This window comes from Rhizomucor pusillus (genome assembly GCF_041956525.1).
Source record: "Rhizomucor pusillus strain CBS 183.67 unplaced genomic scaffold VTP01scaffold_5, whole genome shotgun sequence".
Taxonomy (NCBI): Eukaryota; Fungi; Mucoromycota; class Mucoromycetes; order Mucorales; family Lichtheimiaceae; genus Rhizomucor; species Rhizomucor pusillus.
In genome coordinates, this window is record NW_027192147.1 from 925,366 (window position 1) to 948,778 (window position 23,413).

Genomic DNA, 23,413 nt, shown 5'->3' on the forward strand with positions numbered 1-23,413 from the left:
TCTGTATTACGTTAAACATCCTGGTGTGTGAGAAGAGTTGTCGGAACCGGAATCATCTTAAGTCCAAAACTGGGCGTACAACTAGAATTCTGTCGCTCAAGATTCACACGACGGAAAATCATCACTCTCTCAAAGTCCCAACCAAAAATGACGGCTAGTTTTCTTGTATTGATTGTGCTTTCTTTGTAAGAATAATAAGATGGAAAAAGAAAAGTTTAGTACAGAGATACCGCAAGTTAAGAGTTGTGTATACATAAATGATGGGAGAGCAAGGAGGCAGAAAAAAGGTGGGAGGCAACAACAACCTAAAATGTAAAGATGACGAGGATGAGGACCAGTCATTTCCCGTTCAACGACAGAATTATGTACTGTGTGTACTAGATTATTTAAGCTGTATGAGGATGGTTCCAAGTACCAGCTCTGCTGGTTCATTTTTCAATCGATTCAACGCTTCCTTCGACTGGATGCACCTTGTCTTTGTCAACCACGTCATCCTTGGCGTAGCGTACCCAGTGGCATCCAGCAATAGCGTATAAGAATTCGATGACAAAACCGACGAGAGGGATCACAAAAGCAATGTGAATGTTTCTATGGTCTCGGAGCAACGCCATGAGTGGAGGAATAAGCGCACCGCCACCGACACCCATGACCACTAGATATTACATAAACATGTCAACACTCGAATTAAACTGACACTGAGATCAAACATTGTGAACTTACAGATAGGAGCACCGTATTTGTAGTAGCGACCTAAATCCCGAGTAGCGAGTGCAAAGTTTGTGGGGAACATGATACTTTCAAAGAAGAGGATCACCATGAGTGCGTACGTTGTTTCGTGAGTTGTCATGGCGATTGCAAAGATAGTTGCCAGGATGGCGCCGAACGCAAAGAATGCCAGGATTCTATCAGGACGGAAGTATCGGAAAAGAGCCGCACCGATGAAACGGCCGATGGTGAAGCACATCTGCGCCAAAGCGAGCAACATGGAGCCATAGTGATCAGGAAATTTGCCGACATCGGCAGAGTAGAACATAAACATGGATGCGATAGCGACCTGAACACCGGTGTAGATGAACTGTGTCACAGCACCGAGCCAAAGATGTGGGGAGAAGAAAGATGCACGTCGTACGAGCTCTCCGGAAGCCTGACCTTCAGCTGCCATCTGAGCCTCTTCGTCGAACTCTGGAATATTCGCAAAGCAAAACATGATGGCAATGCAAAATACACCGCATCCAACGCCGACGTATGTCCACTTTACTGAATCCAAGTTGCCTGTTGCGTTTTCGTTGCCACCAAAGAAAGCATATGAAGCAACAATGGGTGAAATGGTAGTGCCGATGCCGTTGAACGCTTGCGCAAGATTGATACGGAAAGCCGCCCAGCGTCTTGATCCGATAATGTTTAGATAAGTGTTTGCACCTGAGCAAAATGACTGTACGTTAGCTTAGACTCGCAGTGAGGGGCGTATGCATGTGCAATTAGCTTACAGTTTTCTAGCATAGACAGACCAGAGGCAATGGTAAACAGCGAGCCAACAAAACCGCCATATGCTTGATTCATAGCCGCAGGGTAAAAGCAGAGTGCACCCAGGACATATAGCAAGAGACCCAAGATAATTGTTCGCTTGTATCCAATATTACGCAAAATGAAACCAGCACTGTAAAAGGGAAAAAAGAATTGACATTAGACAACTCTGCTTTCCGCGTAGCAACCGGTCATGTATACTTGCATTGGACTGATTACAAAATATGCACCAAAGTATGCGACCTGCATGTACGTAGTATCCGTGGTTGCTATTGGTGTGTTTTCGCCACGTTGGTCCCATTGTTGAACCGTCTAAGCAAAAATTTAGACTACTTACTGAGGCCGAGAACGTTCTGAAAGTGTTTGTTGAGAGTATCCAGTAAGCCGTAGCTGAAACCCCACAGGAAAAACAGGACGGTGACAAGAGCACCGGGAATCAGATAACTCGGTTGAGGTGCATCAGGGTCGTTGACGTTTAACGGAGGCGGCCGCTTGAAAAGCTTTGCAGCGACTTGACCAACGGTGACCATGACTTTGGATAGTAGTAGTAATAATAATAACAGACAAAGAGTAGCATTAAACTTAAAAAAGAAGCAGGCTTTATATACTAATCTCCAAGTGCATTTCCCCTACCTTTTTCCCACCGAGCATATCCCATCCGCTTGTCACGCCTTGTCGTTCGTCGAAAAGGGTAAGGATCCTTTCCATTTCCTTTCCGAGTTTCCCTGTTCCTCTTATGTCTAACCTTAAAGCTTGAGCAGAACAACACACTCGTTCAGAGCAAGGTGGTTATCCAAGAGATCAGATCCAATGCAACGTTGTGCTTTTTAAGACATATCATCGAAACAATTATATCTTATCAGCATGAACCTCCGTACATCAGCAAAAACACAAAATAGCTCAATAAGAGCAGCTAACCATTTATGACGGTCGTGCGTGTGTGTATGTTCTGTGGGGTTACGAGGATGTGGGGATAGGCTACACAGGTTGCCGCGCGGGTTGCTGATGTAAGCTTAAGCTGTTTTGCTTGACGCAGTGTACCATCAGCTTCCCGCTGAACCCCGTTAACGTTTTGGTAAGTTGAGATAAATGAGTAAGGCTGGAGAAATGTGTCTTATCGCATGGCATTTATTTAGCGTCCCTTTACTCTTTTCTCCATCTTTCATGCGGGAATCGTGGGAGGGTGAGATCGGGGAATTTCTGATTTTACCTGTCCCGCACATGGGAAATTGTGCACTGAGAGTTCATGATTCATCCTTTATGATCCCCAGGTTTGGCAATAACTCTCAGGTGATGGAAATGTCATCCATAAACCATCGGATTTCGATAGACTGCGTTGAGTGCTCCACCGTTTTGAATAGATCGGAGCTTAGAAGGGAGATCAGACAGGAATGCTCGTCAGTTGCAGTTGCAGTTACTACAACTTGGACCAATATTCAAAGTCTCCTCTAGCAGCATCGACGACCTGTGTAACAAGTCGATGACCTCACTGGCTGTCAGGACGGACGAGTTTGATCTTAAAAGAATTTAAAGGTGGGGTAACAGCTTGCAGGTCCCATGCTGTGAAACAAACGAGCAAATCTATCAAAATCTTCCCTCAAGTTCCAGTATTTCAAACAGGGTCATCCACATGTCGCCCAAAAAAGTCGGGAATCTTTCGATTACCAACCTTTATTTCTGGCCTTCCCAAAAAATGTGTGATCCGAGCCCTTTCATCAGTCGGATACCGAAATGCCGACGCTTCCCGCTCCCTTCTTGAAGCACGACAGTTCCATACGCATCGTTTCATGGAATCACATTTAACTGATCTGACTGATTGCCGGCATCGATGGTGGGAATATATGCAACCTATTTTTTTGGGAGCCTGAGTCCAATGTCCTTTGAAATCATCGCTTGCCGATATTCACGTTTATTTGGCAGCAAACATGTAATCCCACATGTTGTTTGACAGTGCTGTGCATACACTGCAACTACGTAGAACAGAAACCCTGTGATGCAATGCTCATTCATATCTTGGATATTGTCTCGGCCGCCTTTGATGATAGCCGGTCGCTCGTGATTTCGTCTGCGATCTGGTTATGTCAATCAGGGACTGGGTTCCTTGCATCAGATCACATAACTCATGTGACAACGCTGGGAATAGCAGAAATAACACCTACGCCGAGGAAGCTGTGACCCCGCGGTAAATCGCTGAATGCGAGTATACAGGTTGTTGGGCGTATGCAGCTGCAGAAAAGGAAGATGAAACCCTGTTCCAAAGACGGCAGTTCTAATTTCAGAGGAAGCCCATGAGTTTCTCACTCTCATGCGAAAAGAAAATAAGATAGAGAGATAGTACAGTGCGTTATGCTATTGTGTGTTCCATTGGATACATGATCCCTGAAATAGAAGCGAAAGCAGAGATATGTATGTAATGACAATTTTCTTCAACAACAACAACGCCCTGGATACAGCACCCGTTGATTGTTCCCGTGTAACCTTTGGAGCAGTACCCAGCCCAGTTCATGCACCACCGTTGTCCACACAAGGATGTATTGGTAGATGTTATCTAGGATGCCATCTATCGAAGTGGCTGACAAGATCGATAATGGTACATTGGTGTCTCCATTTGGTAAAAAGTAAGTTTCGTCAGTATAATAGGCTGTTGCAGATGGATCGGTGACCGCTAGCTATTATTTGTTGCCCATTATTACTCGTTCCTTTTTTCAGTGCTAAGTTTAAAGACTTCTGTGCATGGATGCTCATCGCATTATTTGCATAAGATTAAACTTGGCACTTTACTATTGTATTGGAGCGAATTTAGCAAATCTATGGATAGGAGGAACTAGCCTTGATGCTGCCCTCCTTCATACGCAGTAATAATGCTGCTGCTTTAATACGTGGAGTACTTGCATTGCGTTGAAAGCAAACGAGAAGAGCGATACTGATAACATTGCAATAAAAGATACGAGGAACCTATGCTCAATGTTTCGTACAATATTATCTATGTTATGTAGTCCTAGGTTTACATGTCTTACACATGACATATCTACGTCGATGATCATCCGGGGAGCCCGGCAAAGTTTCAAAAGGAAAGAGCCAATCCTCCGACGTGCTCTTTAGTTCGCGCTCGCACGGTCGTCATGTCAATAGTGGAACCATTGTCACCCACTAGTCCAGAATTCAAAGGAATCTCACCCTTGAACATTATTTACGAAGCTGGTACGTCTAGCTCGATCACTGAGCAATTCGCAGTGTTTTCATCGGATTCATTCGTGAGTCATTTCGATAACAAAAGCAAACTTGCTAAATGCTATTATTGTTATCTTTGCAACCAGGTGTTGATAGTGAAAGCAGACCTATCCTTGTGTTATGCGCCTGTAACCTGCCTGACCCAGATACCACCAACTATGACTTGATTCTTGGGTAAAACGAGGATGTTAGGAATGGCGTCAGCTAGAATATATTTTAATTTATGCATGAACGAATAATGGTACAACAAACCCGATAGATTCATCCTAGGCCGATTGTAAGCGAATCCTGCATGTGTGGATATATACATTCTGATATATATGTTTAACACTGGATGTAAGGAACGAGTTTGTCGAGAGCGACTATGTACTTGTATTCTTCTCGTCGCCAGCGCAGTACCGGCCTTCCTGGATGTGGTTGCTGAAGGCTTACCGAGCGCTTGATCGAAGGTATATATAGATGTATATGATTTTGAGTTGCAGAACATATTGGGCTGAATGTCTAGATTGCAGATATAAAAAGAATCTGAAAGCGCTGTATGTTGTCCACCTGACACGCACATACCGTTTAATTTTCGATCTGGCCAACAAGATTACTAGGTAAAGTTCTTTTTCTTGTTTGCGCGGGCTATCCGTCCCTGTAATTTGTCGATGCTTATTCGTCTATTCAGTCCCAAGTTTGCACGGAAACTACGATACTGTTCGACTTTGCAGGAACTCTTGGGATCTATCCAGATCTCAACCCAGTTTATACCCCAGCAAGTGCGAAAGTATGATGCTCAGCTGCCGCCGATGCCGCCTGCACATCCTAGATACAGTGTATCGCTAGACAGCAGCAAACGGCCCCTGCCATCGCTCGCATTTGGACTTTCCCTGGAAGAACTGGCTGCCCTGGAAGGATGGGAAAAGAACGAGGCTGGAACTCGTTACATCCCTCGGATAGTGCAGAAACTCGTCGCACAGTTACGAACAAAAGGCATGTGAAAAGATAGCATCTGTCTTGTGCAGGCGATTGATTGCATCTTGCCGAATAGGCCTGGAGAAAGAAGGAATCTTTCGAAAGTCACCCGCTAGCGATGAACTTCAGATGGTCAAGAGGGAGTTGAACCAAGGTAAGGTTTTATATCGTCTGCAGGTTACCAGAGAATATTGTACCTAGCAGACTTTGGATTGTGTAGGAATACAAATCGACTTGTCGCGTCATGATGTGGAGGTTTCGGCGTCCTTGTTGAAAATATTCCTCAAAGAATTGCCAACACCGTTGATCGATTCTGCTTTCTGCGCCGGTTTGGGAAAATTACCAGGTAGCTATGACTTGCTTTCAAGAGAAAACCGAACAAATGGGATTAAACCAAGTGGTAAGCAGATTCCGCAGATTGTTCGCCTGAAGTTCTGGAAACTATCAGGGCAAAATTCCAGGAGGCTTACCGCGATAAGCCGCATCAGTTGGCTCTGCTGCAATATCTTTTTGAATTCTTCCACCAAGTTGCCTGCCACGCCGACAAGAATCGCATGACAGCTCACAATTTGGCGGTCGTGCTGACACCAAATTTGGTACGATCTAGCAACAACAACAACGCATCTCCAGATGTTCTGCCTGCTCCGGCAAACCAGCAGGAAGCCATGGCAACGGCAGCCACGTACTTGAAAGAAATGAATATGGGCATGGCTCTTGTGCAGATACTCATTGCCCATCATCAGCAGATATTCTCGACAAAATCAGCATAGGTTTTGCTTGGCTGCTTTTATCTTTCTTGTATTTTTATTTCAAGCATATTATCGTCTTATTGTTATCTTCGTCTTACCATGTGTAATATTATCGTGCCCTACAGACGTGAAAGCAGCTCCTGCAGCGCGGAGTTGTCAACATTTGAGCTTTCATCAGGCAATGTATTAACTGCGGCGTATTCGTTAAAGAGATACGTGCGTGCTTCCCGCGCCTCTCCAGCTTTGTGAAGTTGCAATGGAGCGTGTAACGACCTGGGGAGGTCGAAAAGGAGCAACTCAGGGGTATTAGGAAAGGTAGCAGGCATATTCTCCCTAAGTCTGCACGGATCCTCCGCAAGTACTTAAAAACAAGTTTTCAAAGTTCGAGAAAAGAAAAAAGGGCGCATTCTGTTTTCCCATGTTCAAGTTATTCTTAATATCCTCTCTTTTATTAATCCCAGTGGCGGTCTCTGCAGCAGATGGCCCAGTCTATGCCTCGTCCATTAACCAGTGCCCGAAACTGAACAAGCGGCCGAAACCGTCGAGTGTACATGATCTTCGTCCTGACGATATCGAAATCGTCGCTACTATAGGCGATAGGTATAAAGGAGGACTATAGGTATTGTTTCAATAATCTTACATGATATATTTTGCGACAGCATCTCAGCTGGCGTCGCAGCCAAGAACATCGAGACACCGTATTTGCACGAGGATCAATTTAAAGAGTATCGAGGTCTAAGTTTCGATGCTGGAGGTGTAAGCGAGTAATCAACTCTTACCGTCATTGCGGGAAAATCTTGACAAACGACTTTAGGACCCAGGAGCAATTACTGTTCCCAACTTCATCCAGCACTATACCAGCGAACCACTTCTTGGGCCTTCCAAAGGCGTAGAACAAATGCCTATCTGCAAAGGTAAAAGCGACATGCATATGGTGACGGATTGAGCCTGATCTTTATAATTAGAAACATTTTTCTGTCTGACATCTAAGCGCAAGTGAGTATAATACAAATCATCTCCGGAGAAGCGAACGAATGTGCATGAGCTGTCTGCGTTGTTTTTCTAGTGAAACGTTGCAAGACTTCAATGCCGCTATTCCTGCATCGACAAGCAAGAGATTCACAGAGCAGGCAAACTATTTGATACAAAAGTTCGGCTTAGGCACGGAACTGGAGGATAAATGGAAATTTATCACGATATACATAGGTCTCAATGACCTATCTGTCTCGTGCATGCCAGGCTTTACATTCATCGATTACTTTGCACGGATGGACCAGGGTCTAGCCTTACTCAAGAAAAATGTAAAAAATGCCTTTGTTAATCTAGGCAAGTGCGTCTCTGGGCAACGGCTGCTGATTTTATGGCTTACGGAGAAAAAAAAAATAGTTGGCATGTTGCACATTGAGGAAACCATCAAGGTAACCGACAACGAACCAGGCTATCGCAAATTTTTCAAAAACAAGAAGCTGGATGTGCAAGACAAGGAATGCTACTGCTGCAAAGTCCCCGCCGGATCCATTCTCATCAAGCTCAACGTGGAACTTTTCAACAACCAGCTCAAGGCGCTTGCAAAAAAATACTCTTCATCCGAAGATTTTACTGTCGTGTACCAACCTTTCAGTCCCGACATTAACAAAATACCGGTTCATGCTTTAAGGTTGGAGAGCAGAAAAACGACGAGAATCACGTTTGACTAACCTGACCTTTTACATAGCGATTTGGATGGTTTCCATCCAAACGTTGTTGGACATCAATTCTTTGCCAAAGTAAGTAGGAACCTCCGAGTGCGTGGGATTTCATTTCCTAATTTGATGCCCTTACATATAGTCCTACTGGAATATGCTTTTTATGCATAGTTCTGAGAAGCCGGAGATTTTAGAATACGATCCCAATCTGCAAATTCGTTGTCCCGGTGAAAATGACCGGTTCTCAACACATTAGACTAGTTACAGTACCATTACATGTAACTGAATAGCGGAACAGCGAAGGGTAACATGATTTGTTTTATCTATGAATTCTTGTCTATCTATGCATCGTCTTTGAAAGGTGTTGAAGATCCCAGGTAGGTCTTAATCATGGCCGGTGGCGTGTTGATGAGTTTGCCTTTGATCGTATCCTTGCCCAATTCTTTGTGTGCTGCCCATCGATGGCATCCGCCAAATGCAAAGTAATAATCTTGGCCTTTGTATTGCACATGATGCACATCCTATAGCAATATACGGTTTAGCATCGAAGTAAAGATCTGATAAGACTATTGTGGCAACTTACGATCGGTGTGAGATCATCCTTGTGTTCTTCGCTTTCCAGTGCCTTCTTCATCTGTTCAACTTTTTCTCGATCGAGGATGGACGGTATAGGTCTGTTGATAGCAGACATTGGGATATCGTATACCTACACAAAGCCAAGGCATTGTGCATAAGCATCGTAAATTCAGAAAACAAGGAATAAAGGGGGAGACTCATTTACCTCTTCCACGCTGTTGCCATGGATAGAGTAGTTATCGACTTTGTTCTGTTGACGAGTAGTTTCAGTAGACATTGTTCTTCGCAGCAGTAAACGAGATAGCATAAACCAGTTGAAGTGAAAGAAGATGCCTGTGCCAGGGCTTTTATACAAGTCGGATCGACAAGGTTTGTCATTGCTGCGCACCGAACGCCCGAAGAAAACTCCACTGTCATCTGTCAGCAAGGATGTAGCCAATCCAAAGGCGTATCCTGCAATCTTACTCATCAAGCTGTTTCTGCCCAACGTTTCGGAACAGAAACCCTCAAAGATAACCCACCACCACACGAGCCGGGATATTACACCATGCACTGTCGAGATCCTTGCCCAGTGAATATTGCCATTGGATCGTGGCATTTGAACCTTCAGCACAATGCATGAGATGAATTAATGGGCATTTCAAAGCTTGCGATTTGAAGGTTTTGCCGGTGGATGAAGTCAGGTTGACGTTAGACCTTGTTCTCGAGAATAGAGATCCATTGATTGCATCCCCTATCACAAAGTTGGGGTTGGGGGATTCGAGAATCTATTCGAGGATATCTCATTTGGGCACGGGGGAATTGGCTGGAACCACCGACAGTAGCTAGAGCATCTATCGCGGTGGCTTTCCGTGCGTGTTCATAGCACTTTTGTCGCGATACATTCTTCCACATTTCAGGACGGAATATAATACAACATCCAGGGCAAGTTATGCCACATTTATAACGATAGTTAGCAGCTATCGTTTTATCAGAGCGTTTGCAAAAGATCGCCAAGTCTCCGAGTCTGTGGTACATGCACTCTAGACCTGAAAACGTAAAGATGAAGAGTGCCACTGCTGCATGCAAGTCGATACTTGCAGTGCGAGGCAGAACAATGGTCTTGTATTTCAACGAAGCCAATTATAGCGTGTCACAGGAGAGAAAGTGATTTGGCATTATCTGGTTCAGTTTTCAAGCTTCAGAGACGGCAGCGACGGCGATCTGTTTTGATGATGGAAAGGGGGGCCATCCAAACATCAGCATTTTGCGCCTGGGAAAGACACACACCAGTGAAAAGGTATGCTGCTGTATATTGCTGCTGCTGTTGCTGTTGTGATAACGACGGCCACACCGAAAAATTTCCCTGGATTTTCCCCAGTCGACATACCTCCTCCCTCCTGCTAACTCAATCCAACTACATGCAACAAAAGGCAAAACAGGAATTAACATATCATCCGTGCATGCAAAGACAAGGCCACCGCCGCCTTTTGCTCCGATACTGGTGGAAACTTGCACGCGATTATACAGACCTTATCTAGCGTATGCCTTGGGTGGAAGGGAAAGCAATAAAATTCCTGGTGAAAAGAACCGACCGTTACAATTGCAATGCATACATTTTTCGATATAAATAAATTGTTAACTCGCAAGTGTTGTCTATCTTACTCTCTTCTCTGCCTGTGAAAGCACGACATGCGCTCGACAAAGATCTACATTATCCTGCTCGCGCTTACAGTAACCATCGGTAATTGCAGTTAAGCACGGCTAAATATCATTGCAATAAAAAAGACTTAATCGTGTATTCGCCGATGGTATGTAGCACGCGCCGCCGAGCGCGAGGCTGCAAGAGGCGGCCACGTCGTCGCTTTCCATCCCCAGGAACTTGCCGTCGACGATGCCAAGACTGGTGGTGCCTCTGCAAGCAAGGCCTCTGCTGGCGAAGAAGAGACTGCCGTTGCCGCTGCGGACGAGGAAGGCGACGAAGCTGAGCCCGAAGAAAACGAAGACATGGAAGAAGACCCTGTCACTATGACGGAAATCGTTATGGTAACGGAAACCGCAGATGGCGACGCTCCAGAAGCTACTGACGCTGTTGCTGAGGAGGAAGGGGATGAGGCTGATGAAGAAGCCGTCGACGAAGAAGACAGCGATAGCTCTGAGAAGCACTCCTCCAGCAAGGCTACCAAGCCTAGCGCCGAAGATGGCGACGAGGCAGAGGACGGCGACGAGGCAGTCGCAGCCAAGAAGGACGCTGAAGACGGTCAAGACGCAGAGCTTGCCAACGGAGACGAGGAGGAAGAAGTAACTGAAAAGGACGCTGAGCCAGCCATGTTCAACGGTATGCCCTCTGTCGGCCGCGCTGCTGCAACCTCTCAGTCTGCCGCACCATCTGCTGGAGCTTCCGGTGCATCCAAGGCCTTTGGCAGCGCCTCTGCCTCTGGTCACTCTGCATCCTCCGCTGCAAGCCAAACCAACGTTGGCAACAAGCAAGCTTCTGCAAGCGCCAGCGCTTCCAAGTCTGGTTCAAGCAGCTCATCTAGCCACGCTTCCGGTGCATCCATGGTCCACGTTACTGTCGGCATGTCCCTTGCATCGGTTGTTTTGGCTGCAGTCGCTCTCTTTTAAGTTAACAAGCATATAAAAAGTTTCCTATTCCTCCTTATTCTATATGGTTTGGGAGTACACAAATCCATTATATTTTACAACATTCCTTGTTGTTTTGTTGTTGTTCGTTGTTGCATCCAACAGAAATGATGCCCACTCCTGCTTTTTGTTCTTTTTGCTTAAAATAAAGTAACTATAATTGTCGTTCTTGTTATTGATGGCTAGCTTGCCGCCAGTCCTTTAGGTATTCGAAGACAGTCATGCTAATGGCTGTAGTTGGGATACCCCACGCTATTCTAGTTGCCAGACCTTTTGTAAATGCACGACAGCGGCCTTCTTCCTTCCACATGTGTCTAGCTATTTCAATTGGTCCTTGGCGGAATGCTCGACCTTGTTCGCTTGCAGATATCTGCCAGCGCGTTTTTACAATATCTAGAGGCGTTGAGAGACAAATACCGAGCGTTCCCGCCGCACCGGAGCACAAGAGATATGCACTTAGCGGTAGCTGAGCTGCATCTCCAACAATTTTTCCGTGTCCAAGATAATTTGCATACATCATCTTAAATTGCTCGTACGTTGCAAAGTAGGTCATGGTGTGAGGCACGAACACGGCCAAGCCCATCCAGTATCCTCGAAAGAACCCTCGGATGCCCTCTGTCTTGTAGATTTGGCGTGCAAGGGACATGTCAGCTTGCGTTGCTATGCTTTGTGTTTGAAGCCTGTTCTTCATAACTTCCATTGGCGTGAACAGCACACCCGCTGCGACTTCGGCCATGCATCCTGATATCAAATGGTTCAACATGGCATCATTCTTTATGCCGTGTGAATCAAGGTATTTCTTCGTCGTCTCGTAGCATGTCAAGTAGACAGAAAGCGCAGGCACAGAAAACACCAGTGTCACCGGTAGACCGCGATACAGTGAGCGGACAATCTGAATAGGCGATGCTGTGTGGAATATCTGTCGAAAGATATGCTCGTCCGTCCCGCTTAAAACCTGGAGCCGGGTTTTGATAGTATCAACTAGGAGGAATGGCGAACGTCAGACTCCAGCAAATTCAACATTGACGTGCTCTCTCAACGTACTAGGATGAGTACATATTCGGGCTACCAGGGCGGCGACACTTGACGCAAAAATGTAGTATCCATCAAAGTCCATCGATCTGTCGCTTGCACCTGAAACGCCCAAACTGGCTCGTGTTACTTGTCGTCAATGCAGCGAGCATCAATAAGCCACTGGAAACAAGGTTATCCTGTATATCTTTCCTACTTCACTATATATCGAGATAATTATATGTTCCTTTTATTGTCTCATCCTTAACGTGAATGCCTTTACCTGGGAAGGTCTGGATTTACAATCATCACAAAGGGTCAGAGTTGGGAACGGACAAACTCACCAGATAATGCATCACACCCGGTTGTTATATCATCGTTCCAATCAAGAATAATTATAACATGAGAGAAGCGTCTAGCTGAATAGGGACTCTATTCTTGGAACAAGTTGTATTTCTTGCTGGAAATAACTCTTCTCTTTGCCTGCTGCAATCGTTGCATTAATTTCGTGGTGGTTAGTCCCGCCGCTGCTGGTTTCGTCGAAGGTTCTTTTCCCTATTTTTCTTCTTTTCCTTGATCGCATCCTTTTGCAACTTCCAACACCATGCCAAAAATAAGAACACAGAGGACGAAACGTCCACCAGAAGGTTTCGATGACATTGAGCCGACGCTTGAAGAGTTTGCGAGGAAAATGAAAGAAAGTACGTTGACTTAAAAAAGTCAATCTGACATGCGACTAATCGTTTGATCACTAGTTGAAAATGAGCCCCACGAGGGTAAACGCATTGTCGAAAGTGCGTGGCCGGTATTCCGCATTCATCACCAGCGCTCACGATATATCTACGATCTCTACTACAAGCGTAAAGCAATCTCTCGGGAATTGTATGATTACCTTGTGAAGCACAAATACGCAGATGCGAATCTCATTGCAAAGTGGCGAAAGGTGGGTTGAATTTGCTGTGACTTTTACAAAGGATCATTTCTGACCATTCTCTCTCTTTTGGCAGCCTGGTTTTGAGAAGCTCTGCTGTTTGCGATGTATTCAGCCGCGCGATACCAACTTTGGCACGACGTGTATCTGCCGTGTACCCAAGGAAAAGCTGCAGGAAGGCAAACGAGTGGAATGTGTACATTGCGGATGCCGAGGCTGTGCCAGTGGAGACTAATAAAGTTTGCATGATTTATTACGATTATATCAAGTAGCTATGTTTTTACTGAGATGGATTATAGACAGCGCAGAATTGCATCCACATCGGTTGGAAGCCTTTAACCACGAGTCCTTTGTGAGGCTTGCGAGGTTGGCTTGTTATCTCGACATTTGTAAAGTTTTCGTCCTCGAGGATCTTTTGGAGATCTTGTGCGCTTGCGTATTGCTTCGAGACGTTATAGTCTTCACGGAAGACAGATATAGTGTGATCAGCACCCATGTGCGATCCGACGAATATACCGCCAGGTCTCAGTAGGTTAGCGATACGTCGAACAAATTCACGGATGCTCTCGATACTGTTCAGCAAATGGATGACGCTTCCGGCGTTCACGACTGCCGCGCGGTGACGGTATTTAGCAGAAGGCTCCGGATCAAAGACATCGCCAACAAAGAACGTGATCTTGCAGTTGTTTCTGTCACGAAATAGATCGTATCCGCAGTCGATAAAGTGCGCATTAATGTCAGACCCCACAAGGTATTCAGCAGGGTATCCCTCCCACACGAGCATTCGCAGGTCAGTGCCTAAATGGTTGAGTATTAAAATATTCACCTCGTTGTTTCACCAACTGTTCCGCGCCAATCGGCATGTCCCGTAAATCCGCGTACCTGTGCAGCATCCGATGTCTATCAACAATGGCTCCTTTTCGGTCTTGCCGATTTCCAGGATTCTGTTATAGTAGAATCGAAGCGATAATCGTGAGTATGCGAATCTAAGTCCTTCAATGCACCTGTACGATTGTCCGCCCTACGTGTCTCTCTGTCAGCACTGTCTTTGATCCGGTGTGTACACCTTCCCTTTTCTCTTCCTCTGCTTTCCTTTCCCCCCGCCCCCCACTTCGTGCTCTCACCCGAAGGATCTTGTTCTGAATGGACGTGAAGTGTCTCTGGAGCTCGTCGCGATCGTTGAAGCCGGCGTAGTCCCTGTAGAATTTCAAGAGCTTCTCATCCTTGAGGCAATCGTAATGTTCTTCTTGCATGTCAGAGATCGTAGGTATATCGGGAAACTCTACAGAGACGGGCAAGTTTGTCTTACCTTTTATGTCGTAACTTGTGCTGTGCCTGTGTGACTGTCTGATATACTCATCAAGTTGTACCATCTCTTTGTGCGCGCTCAAGCAAGGATCACAGAAAAGAGCTAATTAGTGTTACATGATATGTATTTATTGTCTTTGCTTGGAAGCAAAATGCTATCTCTGGAGGATTGGTTTGATCCAATCAGCCCAAGCAATATGTAAATCAAAGAAAACTTATTTTATCCTGTATTTGCTTGCACGGCTTGCTCGCTGGAGCTGATTTGATCAGCTGGAAGAACTGTGGTCGTTATCTTTCACATTGTCACCGGTTTGAGTGACAGACTAACGGCTTGTACATCTAGTTACGGCGGGGACATTCGGGATTCCGACAAAGTAACAATTGACGATGCGATTTGTGAATTTTCAAATGCCATACCCTTTAAATCCTATATTTGGAAAAAGTTATTGCTTCGTGGAACTGAAAATATGTCTGCTATCTAATGAGCTATTATGTAGAAAATCATCCATATTACACATATCGTTTCCGCAAAAGCAGTATTTGTATTGTATTAACGATTGGGGTTGTATATAAGAATACCATTTATGCTACCACATGAACCGCTGTATTTGGCCCGGTTCCTGAGGCCATTCGAACGGCTTGCAAATGAATGCATAGACGGTTGCAGCGTGTATCGTTAAGAATATTCCCATGGCGAGGATGGTCCGCCATAGATTTCGAGGAGGTCCCAAATGCAACGTATACAGCAGGAAAGGAATAATGAAATAGCGGAACTCCAAGAGCGGGCTTGGCACGAGGGTGAGCATGGTGGATACAATGAAACCCACCACTGTCCACAGTGTTTGATTTCTCGCTGCAAAGATAGCTTGTTAGAAATCTTGATATTTCACAGTAGAATATACTCTTTCTCTCTCTTACCTAGAGCTTGCAAGTTAATTGCACCACTGATAATGTAGGCAGGAATGAGGAGGTATCGCACACTCCAGTGCCTGCGATATATTTTACGCCAGACATAGAAGCTATAATGCCGGTTATCGCTCAGCAGAAAAGGATGCTCGTACCTTAAAAGCAGCGGTCAATATCGATCAGGAGCACAAATGATCTAGCAAACTTACGTGTGTCTGTCCACAGAATATAGAGCAACAGCATATGATCCCATCAAGATCAGACCTCTCTTGAAATTTGGCTGCAAAATCCATGTAACAATATGTTTAACAGCGGAAGTGGTCAGTATCCATGGTGCTGCAAATACAGATAGAAAACTCGAAAAGTAGAACAGTTGTGGAAAATGCAACCCAGCAACGTGGTTGGATTTGTCTCCCAACACGATACCGCCGTTCCACAGTAAGAAGCCTGCAAAGCCAATGACTGCCAGCATGAAGACACATAGCTGCCAGAGAATGGCAGGCATGTCGTGTAACGTGGTAGAAATCAAGTCTGCTGCCAAGCGGATGGCATGCGCTGCAATTACTATGGTAAGGGTTCCATCACCAACGATCCATCCGCAGCGTCACTCACTAGGACCTGTAAGCCCCCTGCAGGGAATATCTACTGATTTCTTTTCTTTCGACAAGATATCGATTACAGCAATTGCAGCAAAGAAACAGACCCAAATGATATTTGTCTGCCGAAACGTCGTTGCCACTATCGCAACCTACGCAAAATATAAGCTTAGGCTTGGACCTTGTGTAATATCGGGAAAACTTTTGCAACACGCTTACCAGACCGGCGAGCCTATAGCACTTTTCTTTCACGAGCATGTATGTCAAAAGGACAAAAAGAGTTGATCCCGCATCCGTATAGTACAAATAGTTGAAGAAGTTCAATACGGGGAACCAGACAAGTGCAAGGGCATAGAGTTGACGTTTAGTTTCATTGCACGGAGGATGCAGAATCGTCAATATACGACACAGGACGGGGTATAAGCAAATCGAAAATACGAGGTTGACAGAACGCAGATGGCTAGGCGACGCGCAGAGGTCCATGCCCGCCAATCTACCCGCTTTCGAAACGATATCACTTATTACATATCTTTATACAAGAACATAAATGAGATAAAATGTCACACAGATAATCTCTTGATTTTCATCTTACAGCCCAGGAGGTGTTGTTAATTTCGGATCCCATGTAAAGTAGTCACCGGCACAGTATCTCTGCGCCTGTGGTATGTGGAATATCTCGTCCTTGTCACCACGATCATCGTTAAGACCCACAGTCAAAGCTTTTCGCAGATCTCGAGCTTATACCATATAGGGCTCAGGAACATTGCGATTGATCAGAGATGCTGTTCCTGCCAGCAGTGCAGCGTGCACACCGAGCAAGAAGAGCATCGCGTCAGCACAGCCGCTTACGTTATTGGACAACGTAGATCCAGTGGTCGCGGTGGAGAAACCATTTCCGTCCCCAGACCCTTCTTTTGGCCCGCCATTGGCTCAGCTGGCGCCTTCTTTTCTCTCGGCACTCCAACCCACTTGCCACCTGCCACATACACACAGCTCCCTCTCTCTCCTCTCTCCTCTCTCTTCACAGGCCCGACGACAGACGTCTCAGTACTGTATTTGCATTTCTACACGACAAGAATTCTGTCGATAGCCGCCGCATTCCTTTTTGATTCCACGTTCCATTTTGTCTCATCTAAACATGTCTGACCAGCAAGCTGCCCTGGAGGCATTGCCGCCCTCTGCCAAACTCGCACTGTTGCACGCCCAGGCTAGCAACGGTGTCGAAGGTTCCGAAGGAACGTCTACTCCCGAGGAACCTTCCGTCCCTTGCGCTGACGATCCGGTGGTCGTCGACAACTCGGCCTTTGCGGAGCCCATCATCGCTGGTGATTTGCCCGTGCCCATCGGCCAGCATTCGCCCGCTGCACCGGCTCCAGCAAAGGAGAAGAAGAGAAAAGAGAAGCTTGATCTGTCCTCTGAAACTGCCTTCCCGTCGCTGTCTGCGGCTGCTCCTCGAGCACCTGTCACGTCTGCGTGGTCCGCATCCGCGGCATCGCGAGTCAAGTCTTCCCAAGGTCCTATTTCTTCTTCTCCACGAACTCCCGCATCCAGCGCCAAAGTCAAGTCTGCTGCCGCGTCTTCTGGACCCTCAATCACTGACATTTTGGAGCTGCCCGCTAATCAGCAGATCGCTAACCTTCCCAACAAGCCTCTCGGCTTCAAGAGCAGCGCCGATGTTATCCAGCAAGTCATGAGCAAGACTGGAACAAACATCATTGCTTCCACCAACCGTTCAGGTACCACCACATTCTTGATCCAGGGACCAGCAGCCGAAGTTGCTCGTGCCAAACGTGAACTTGTTGCCGGTCTTGTCATCAAGGTATTCATTCACAACGATGCACAAATCAGATTCTGTTGTATTCACAGCTTGTTTTCCAGCGCACTGTCGAGATCGGTGTACCAGCCTCCACTCGCCGTTTCATCATTGGTAGCAAGGGCAAAAACTTGCAGCAGATTGAAGCCAAATCTGGTGTTCGCATCAATTTCCCCCGAAAGGATGACGAAACAGAGGCTGGACTTGCAGATGATGATATTGTTAAAGTTACTCTTGTTGGCGACGCTGCAGGTATTAGCATTGCAAAGGCTGAGATAGATAAGATCGTTAGCGAAAAGGCAAGTATATTGAAAGAAATGATCATGTCATGTATGGAACTATGGCTTACAAAATTCAATAGGCTGCCAAGCAAACTGCCAAAGTGGAGAATGTCGATCCCAAGTATTACCTTTTGCTTGCTGGTCCTAAGAATCAGGGAATCGTGCCAATTGAACAGGAATATAATGTCAAGATCCAGATTCCTCATGTATATAAGGCCGCTGAGGCCTCGCCTATCACTGTCACCGGTGACAAGGAGAAGGTTCAACTTGCCATTAAGGCTTTGGAAGATTATTATGCTCAGTTGCAAAAGAAATGCGGTACAGTGTCGTACTCTATTCCAAAGAGACGGCACAAATATTTTGCCGGCAAGGATGGAGCTACTGTCAAGGAGATTCTGGAAGAAACTGGATGCACCATTGAGCTCCCAGCTCCAAACGACCCTTCAGAAGTCATTACGATCCGTGGACCTGATGAACGTTTGACTGACGGCTTGTCGTTGGTTATTTCCAAAGCCCGTGCTGTTCACCTCGATGTCTTGAACCTTGCCGATATCCACAAATCAGCCAAGGATCAGCTGCTGCACGGTCGCATCATCCTCAAGTACCTAGTTAGTCGCGGTCGTTTCAACAAGATCGAAACGGATCACAACGTCCAGATCGGCGTGCCGCAGTTGGCTGAAACGGAGAAGACTGTAGGTGTGGAGTTTGTGAGCAAGAACGAGCAGGATGCCACTGCCGCATACAAGGCAGGTTACGAGGCAGCACGTGCATTGGTTCCTGAACTCGTCGCAACTGTCGACATCCCATCCCACTTGTATCGCCACATTGCTGTTCGCCATGCTCGTCAGCTTAAGGGCATCAAAGCCAAATATGCCGTCGAGATCTTCATTCCCGACGAAGAGCAAGAGGGTGAAATCCCCACTGTTGCTATTATCTACGAAGGCAACGAAAGCGACACTACTGAGCAGAGAGTGGAAGCTGCTAAGGAAAACTTGGAGAATGCTGCTGCTGATCTTAAGAAGATTGCTGATGATTCTGTGAGTGATATTAAATCTGCAATGTTAAAAGGAAATACGCAGATAGTTAACAGGTTGCTTTAGTCCGATTTTGTTAGCAAGACCCTAACAATCCCGGCTGAATACCATCGCTACATCTCTGGACCTAAGAACACTACTCTGAATGCCATCCTTGGATCCGAAACTTCCGTGTCTGTGCGCTTTGGTGGCCAGTCGCCTGACGTCATTGCCGTCCGTGGTCCAGTTGACGAAGTAAATAAGGCCATTACACAGATCAACAAGATCCACGAGGCTGCTCAAGCCAAGGAGGTGATTGAAACTAAACCGGTGTTTATATATACCTTATACTGATATCATTCTCTTTATTTACTTAGTATGCCGAATCCTGTTCTACCGAATTTGAGATCCCTGCTGCGTTCTCCGCACACGTTATTGGCAAGGCTGGTACCAGCATTAACAAGCTTAAGGAGGAATTAGGTGTCAAGATCGATATCTCTGACCCTGAAGATTCCAAGAGCAGTGGAAAAAAGGGCAAAAACCAGCAAGTCAAGGTTGTCATCCAAGGCTTCCAGTTCAACGTCCTTGCTGCCAAGCAACGTATCCAATCTCTCGTTGCTAACCTCGCCGACCAAGTAACGTTGTCCATCAATGTGCCACGCGAATTCCATCGATACCTGATCGGCCCGAACGGTCGATACGTCCGCAAACTTGAGGAGAAATATAATGTGTATGTTCGCTTCCCCAAGTCTGCGAATGGTTCCGCATCACCGGATCCTGCTGGCAAATCCGGAGAATCTGGAGCTATCACAATCCGCGGTAGAAAGAAGGATGCATCTTCTGCAAAGGAAGAACTAATGGAACTGTATGAATACGAGAAGGAAGAACAGGCTAAGCGCAAAGAGCGTGAAGCATTGCAACAGCAGCGTATGAACGAAAAGAAGGCGCAAGCCGAGCAGGCAGAAAAGAACAAACAGTAGAATCAAAAAAAAAATACCATATCCATATGCACATACAAGAATTTTGTTTTCTCTACCATTATCCACTTAGCGAACATTAAAACATGAGAGAATATACATACGCTATTTCCCATCTTTTGCAGTCCACATGATATCAAGCATAGTTGGGTAGAGTGCTATATGTGTCCCAAATCTGTCAATTGTCTTTGGATTCCTGCAACGGACGGCATTCAAGAAGCGAGGACAAAAAAGGCAAATGACTTGGAGTCTTAAAAAATGAGAAGACGCGACATTTAGTTCGCAGTTCAGTTCCGCGTCTCGCTTCTCACACAATGGCAGATTCTACAAATAAGAACGATACACACTCTGGACAGAATACGAGCGCGTCCCCTCAGCGATCGCCAACGCCTTCCAGCGACGAATACGAAAAGGTTGAAAAGAGGACGCCTTCGCCCAGCGATGCCGGTCGGAAAGACCACTGGACCAAAGTCGACGCAGACGATTCACCCAGCGCTGACAGTCAATGTCCACGATCGATAACGACCACGTCTCGAGTAAGAGTCATTTCCCTGAATACCAGCGTTGCATGAGCTGATCGGACCCAAATATTAGACAAACTCGTCTCTCGAACCTGAATCTGAACAGGTAACAACAACTTTGCTGCTGATAGGACTGCCCACATTTGTATTGACAACGGCTATCCTATCAAGGATTACGATAATGCTTTTGAAGAATCAGATAGACCGCGATCTGAAGAGGTGGATGCAGCAATCATTTGAGATTTTTGGAAATACTGATATTTTCTCGTTGCTTCTAGCCACTGGATTTATCATATTTAAATACGCATTTGCTTAGAGTCGACAATTTAGCACCAAAAAATCGAAAAGAGGCAAGTCGAATATTAGATTTAACCTATGCGGCTTGATACTGATGCATGAGAAACAGTTATATAGCAAATCTTTTGAAATATTTTCCAAAGTTCAAAGTTTACGGCGACAGATCGATTCCATGCATATTTCAGGCTCAAACCCTTTGTAAGTTCCCTTTCCTCGAGACGATGCCGCAGCCAAACACGGCTAACAACAAAACGTACTTTTTGAGCTCGAGCAAACTTGCACTATTCGCCAAGGAGTACACGAGTCACCTTTTGGGTTACTATGAATATATCTCAAACAACGACGCATCTGCGCAGGAAGAAAAAACATATGCAAAAGATCTGCTGCGTTTCTGGCAACTAGCTGAAATACTCTGTTTCTCTGGAAACAGCGATGATGTTATCGTTTTGCAGCTTTGTGCATGGCTAAACACATATTGGGTTGAAGGTAAATCAGGACACTGTATCAGACAAAGAGGCATGTAATAACTCGTTCTCTTGTTGTTTGCATTAGGTGATGAGGACGAGGATGAAGAATATATAAACGTCGAGAATGTTTACTCAGATGATGAATTAAACGATGAGGAAAAGGCATCAGCTAGTCAGGAAGCCCGTCAGGTGCAAGTGGATAAATGGAAGCTGACACAAAAGCAAGTATGGTGCAAAATGTTTTCACTATTCATAATCTTACCAAAATTTGGCATCGCTAGGTATCTGCTTCGAGGAAATATTCGAGAAGCTAAAACTTTATTACGCAATCTTGCTCGATCAACACCGAGTCAGACTCGACCTTATGTGGAGCAACTTGTTCAATTACTATCTGATTTGCCTCAGCCGCCTGTAACCACAGCATCAGCAGCCGATTTTACAAAGTGGAAGAGTTGGTTGCAACAATGTCAAGATGCACGTCAGGAGTTTGAGAGAGTTACAAACGACGGTGATAGTTCGAATCGCGAATATTTGAGCGATATTTACGGCATTGTTACCGGAGACGATGAAATCATCGCCAAGCTGGGATCATTTTGGGAACGATTCATTGCCAACCTCTTGTACCGCGAGCATTTCCGAAATCGATCAGATATCGCCAACACCGCAGAGCATATCTTCCCTGAAGGAAAAGAAAGCAACGTCGTGTATGCATGCCACAGTTTGCTTTTGCACAATTGGAACGATGCACTGGGGCTGTTCGACGACTTTTGGACCCAGGTCCATCTCGGTCACTTGCTCCTGACAGCAAACATCCTAGTCGACCGAGATCTTTACGTTGTCGGCAAAGATGGTAGTGGACTCGACCGCGAGGCAATTACAGAACCAGTTTATCACATTATGCATCTGTATGCAACGCAGATCGCCGAAAAATATGGAATGTGGAAAGAAGCGCTCGCCTACATTGGTGCCTGTAAAACAAACAGGGATTACTGGGCGCGCAAGGTTTGTCTTGATTTATATGAGCCCCAGGAACCCAGAAATATCTTATTAATACACATATCTCTGTAGCTCATTGACGCGATGCCGAAAGATGACGAACAGACTTTGGAAAAGTTTATCAAGTCCACAAAAGATTTGTGTCTTGTTAGCGCGCAGCAGTCCCTGTACAAAGTGAGTTCCGTTACGATTGGCGGTTATGCAATTATTAACATTGCTGTAGATTTTGGCAGAGCGACGCGAAAATAGCAACGACGTTGCAGGTGCGATCGGATGTTACAGCAAAGCCCACGATGCAGCATCATTGGATAGGATTGCAGATCAACTGCTGAAGAAATTCTTGAAAGAGGGTACGGGTTGAATGTCATCTACGTAAATGATCCTTCTAACAGCATTTTTTCTCTAGGTACACTTGCCAAGCTACCAGACGAAGATGATGTTGACAAGGAAATTCTTGGAAAATGCAAGCACTATACATTCCTTCTTAAATACAGATCGCTGCGAAAGTGCATAGATCAAGATCAGCGAGTGGAAGCTGCACGTTACATCAAAGAATTACTGCATTCGTTGGATGCACCGCATGAATTCAGAGTCGTGCTGCTCATGGAAGCTCTGCCACTGCTAGTGTCTGAAGAGTCGCCATCAAGCGGCCTCGTTTTCAACGAACAAGAAACGAAGGATCTTATCAGGCACTTCCAGGATGCGACGCAAAAGGGCGATATCCCGAACGACGTATTTGTCAAGCAGCATAAAACGTTTAACACCGCCAGCAACGTACAGAATGTGCTCAAGAAGATTGGTCACAAGCTTAGATACAATCTGGCAAAGGCCATTGCGGAATGTTAGGCGAGAGGAGAAATGAAAAAGCATCCCATAATCATAATTCAACAGACCATTGTACATTTTACAAACTTTTTCACCCAGCAGCAGCATACCCGACAAATACAGATAA

At 45.7% G+C, this 23,413-nt stretch overlaps 11 protein-coding genes across 11 annotated transcripts; 6 read left to right on the forward strand and 5 right to left on the reverse strand.

Annotated features, from left to right (window-relative positions):
• Positions 1-428: 428 nt before the first annotated feature.
• VTP01DRAFT_8513 (uncharacterized protein) lies at positions 429-2,054 on the reverse strand (the record flags this gene model as incomplete). The annotated part of the gene is made up of 5 exons (XM_069387643.1): positions 429-652; positions 721-1,419; positions 1,488-1,657; positions 1,730-1,793; positions 1,862-2,054. 5 exons carry the CDS (start codon positions 2,052-2,054, stop codon positions 429-431), a joined length of 1,350 nt encoding a protein of 449 aa, XP_069241391.1.
• A 2,592-nt stretch (positions 2,055-4,646) lies between these two features.
• On the forward strand, positions 4,647-6,482 carry VTP01DRAFT_8514 (uncharacterized protein; the record flags this gene model as incomplete). The annotated part of the gene is made up of 9 exons (XM_069387644.1): positions 4,647-4,725; positions 4,842-4,929; positions 5,015-5,032; positions 5,097-5,204; positions 5,268-5,354; positions 5,426-5,730; positions 5,789-5,866; positions 5,933-6,058; positions 6,121-6,482. 9 exons carry the CDS (start codon positions 4,647-4,649, stop codon positions 6,480-6,482), a joined length of 1,251 nt encoding a protein of 416 aa, XP_069241392.1.
• Positions 6,483-6,879: 397 nt separating this feature from the next.
• On the forward strand, positions 6,880-8,402 carry VTP01DRAFT_8515 (uncharacterized protein; the record flags this gene model as incomplete). The annotated part of the gene is made up of 7 exons (XM_069387645.1): positions 6,880-7,061; positions 7,121-7,217; positions 7,276-7,375; positions 7,427-7,457; positions 7,528-8,118; positions 8,176-8,227; positions 8,289-8,402. The coding sequence occupies 7 exons, from the start codon at positions 6,880-6,882 to the stop codon at positions 8,400-8,402; spliced, it is 1,167 nt and encodes a 388-aa protein (XP_069241393.1).
• Positions 8,403-8,487: 85 nt separating this feature from the next.
• VTP01DRAFT_8516 (uncharacterized protein) lies at positions 8,488-8,999 on the reverse strand (the record flags this gene model as incomplete). Its single annotated transcript, XM_069387646.1, has 3 exons — positions 8,488-8,667; positions 8,730-8,852; positions 8,928-8,999. 3 exons carry the CDS (start codon positions 8,997-8,999, stop codon positions 8,488-8,490), a joined length of 375 nt encoding a protein of 124 aa, XP_069241394.1.
• A 1,394-nt stretch (positions 9,000-10,393) lies between these two features.
• On the forward strand, positions 10,394-11,326 carry VTP01DRAFT_8517 (uncharacterized protein; the record flags this gene model as incomplete). The annotated part of the gene is made up of 2 exons (XM_069387647.1): positions 10,394-10,445; positions 10,521-11,326. The coding sequence occupies 2 exons, from the start codon at positions 10,394-10,396 to the stop codon at positions 11,324-11,326; spliced, it is 858 nt and encodes a 285-aa protein (XP_069241395.1).
• Positions 11,327-11,516: 190 nt separating this feature from the next.
• On the reverse strand, positions 11,517-12,461 carry VTP01DRAFT_8518 (uncharacterized protein; the record flags this gene model as incomplete). Its single annotated transcript, XM_069387648.1, has 2 exons — positions 11,517-12,325; positions 12,389-12,461. The coding sequence occupies 2 exons, from the start codon at positions 12,459-12,461 to the stop codon at positions 11,517-11,519; spliced, it is 882 nt and encodes a 293-aa protein (XP_069241396.1).
• A 498-nt stretch (positions 12,462-12,959) lies between these two features.
• Positions 12,960-13,521, forward strand: VTP01DRAFT_8519 (uncharacterized protein; the record flags this gene model as incomplete). Its single annotated transcript, XM_069387649.1, has 3 exons — positions 12,960-13,056; positions 13,111-13,298; positions 13,363-13,521. The coding sequence occupies 3 exons, from the start codon at positions 12,960-12,962 to the stop codon at positions 13,519-13,521; spliced, it is 444 nt and encodes a 147-aa protein (XP_069241397.1).
• Positions 13,522-13,566: 45 nt separating this feature from the next.
• VTP01DRAFT_8520 (uncharacterized protein) lies at positions 13,567-14,539 on the reverse strand (the record flags this gene model as incomplete). Its single annotated transcript, XM_069387651.1, has 3 exons — positions 13,567-14,084; positions 14,169-14,307; positions 14,411-14,539. The coding sequence occupies 3 exons, from the start codon at positions 14,537-14,539 to the stop codon at positions 13,567-13,569; spliced, it is 786 nt and encodes a 261-aa protein (XP_069241398.1).
• A 642-nt stretch (positions 14,540-15,181) lies between these two features.
• On the reverse strand, positions 15,182-16,924 carry VTP01DRAFT_8521 (uncharacterized protein; the record flags this gene model as incomplete). Its single annotated transcript, XM_069387652.1, has 7 exons — positions 15,182-15,447; positions 15,513-15,655; positions 15,710-16,055; positions 16,113-16,248; positions 16,316-16,625; positions 16,689-16,777; positions 16,841-16,924. The coding sequence occupies 7 exons, from the start codon at positions 16,922-16,924 to the stop codon at positions 15,182-15,184; spliced, it is 1,374 nt and encodes a 457-aa protein (XP_069241399.1).
• Positions 16,925-17,234: 310 nt separating this feature from the next.
• VTP01DRAFT_8522 (uncharacterized protein) lies at positions 17,235-20,183 on the forward strand (the record flags this gene model as incomplete). The annotated part of the gene is made up of 5 exons (XM_069387653.1): positions 17,235-17,915; positions 17,975-18,208; positions 18,271-19,227; positions 19,291-19,515; positions 19,581-20,183. 5 exons carry the CDS (start codon positions 17,235-17,237, stop codon positions 20,181-20,183), a joined length of 2,700 nt encoding a protein of 899 aa, XP_069241400.1.
• A 311-nt stretch (positions 20,184-20,494) lies between these two features.
• VTP01DRAFT_8523 (uncharacterized protein) lies at positions 20,495-23,307 on the forward strand (the record flags this gene model as incomplete). Its single annotated transcript, XM_069387654.1, has 11 exons — positions 20,495-20,716; positions 20,775-20,807; positions 20,873-20,920; positions 20,980-21,051; positions 21,108-21,196; positions 21,264-21,484; positions 21,551-21,686; positions 21,747-22,467; positions 22,534-22,635; positions 22,685-22,811; positions 22,868-23,307. The coding sequence occupies 11 exons, from the start codon at positions 20,495-20,497 to the stop codon at positions 23,305-23,307; spliced, it is 2,211 nt and encodes a 736-aa protein (XP_069241401.1).
• Between the last annotated feature and the right edge of the window lie 106 nt (positions 23,308-23,413).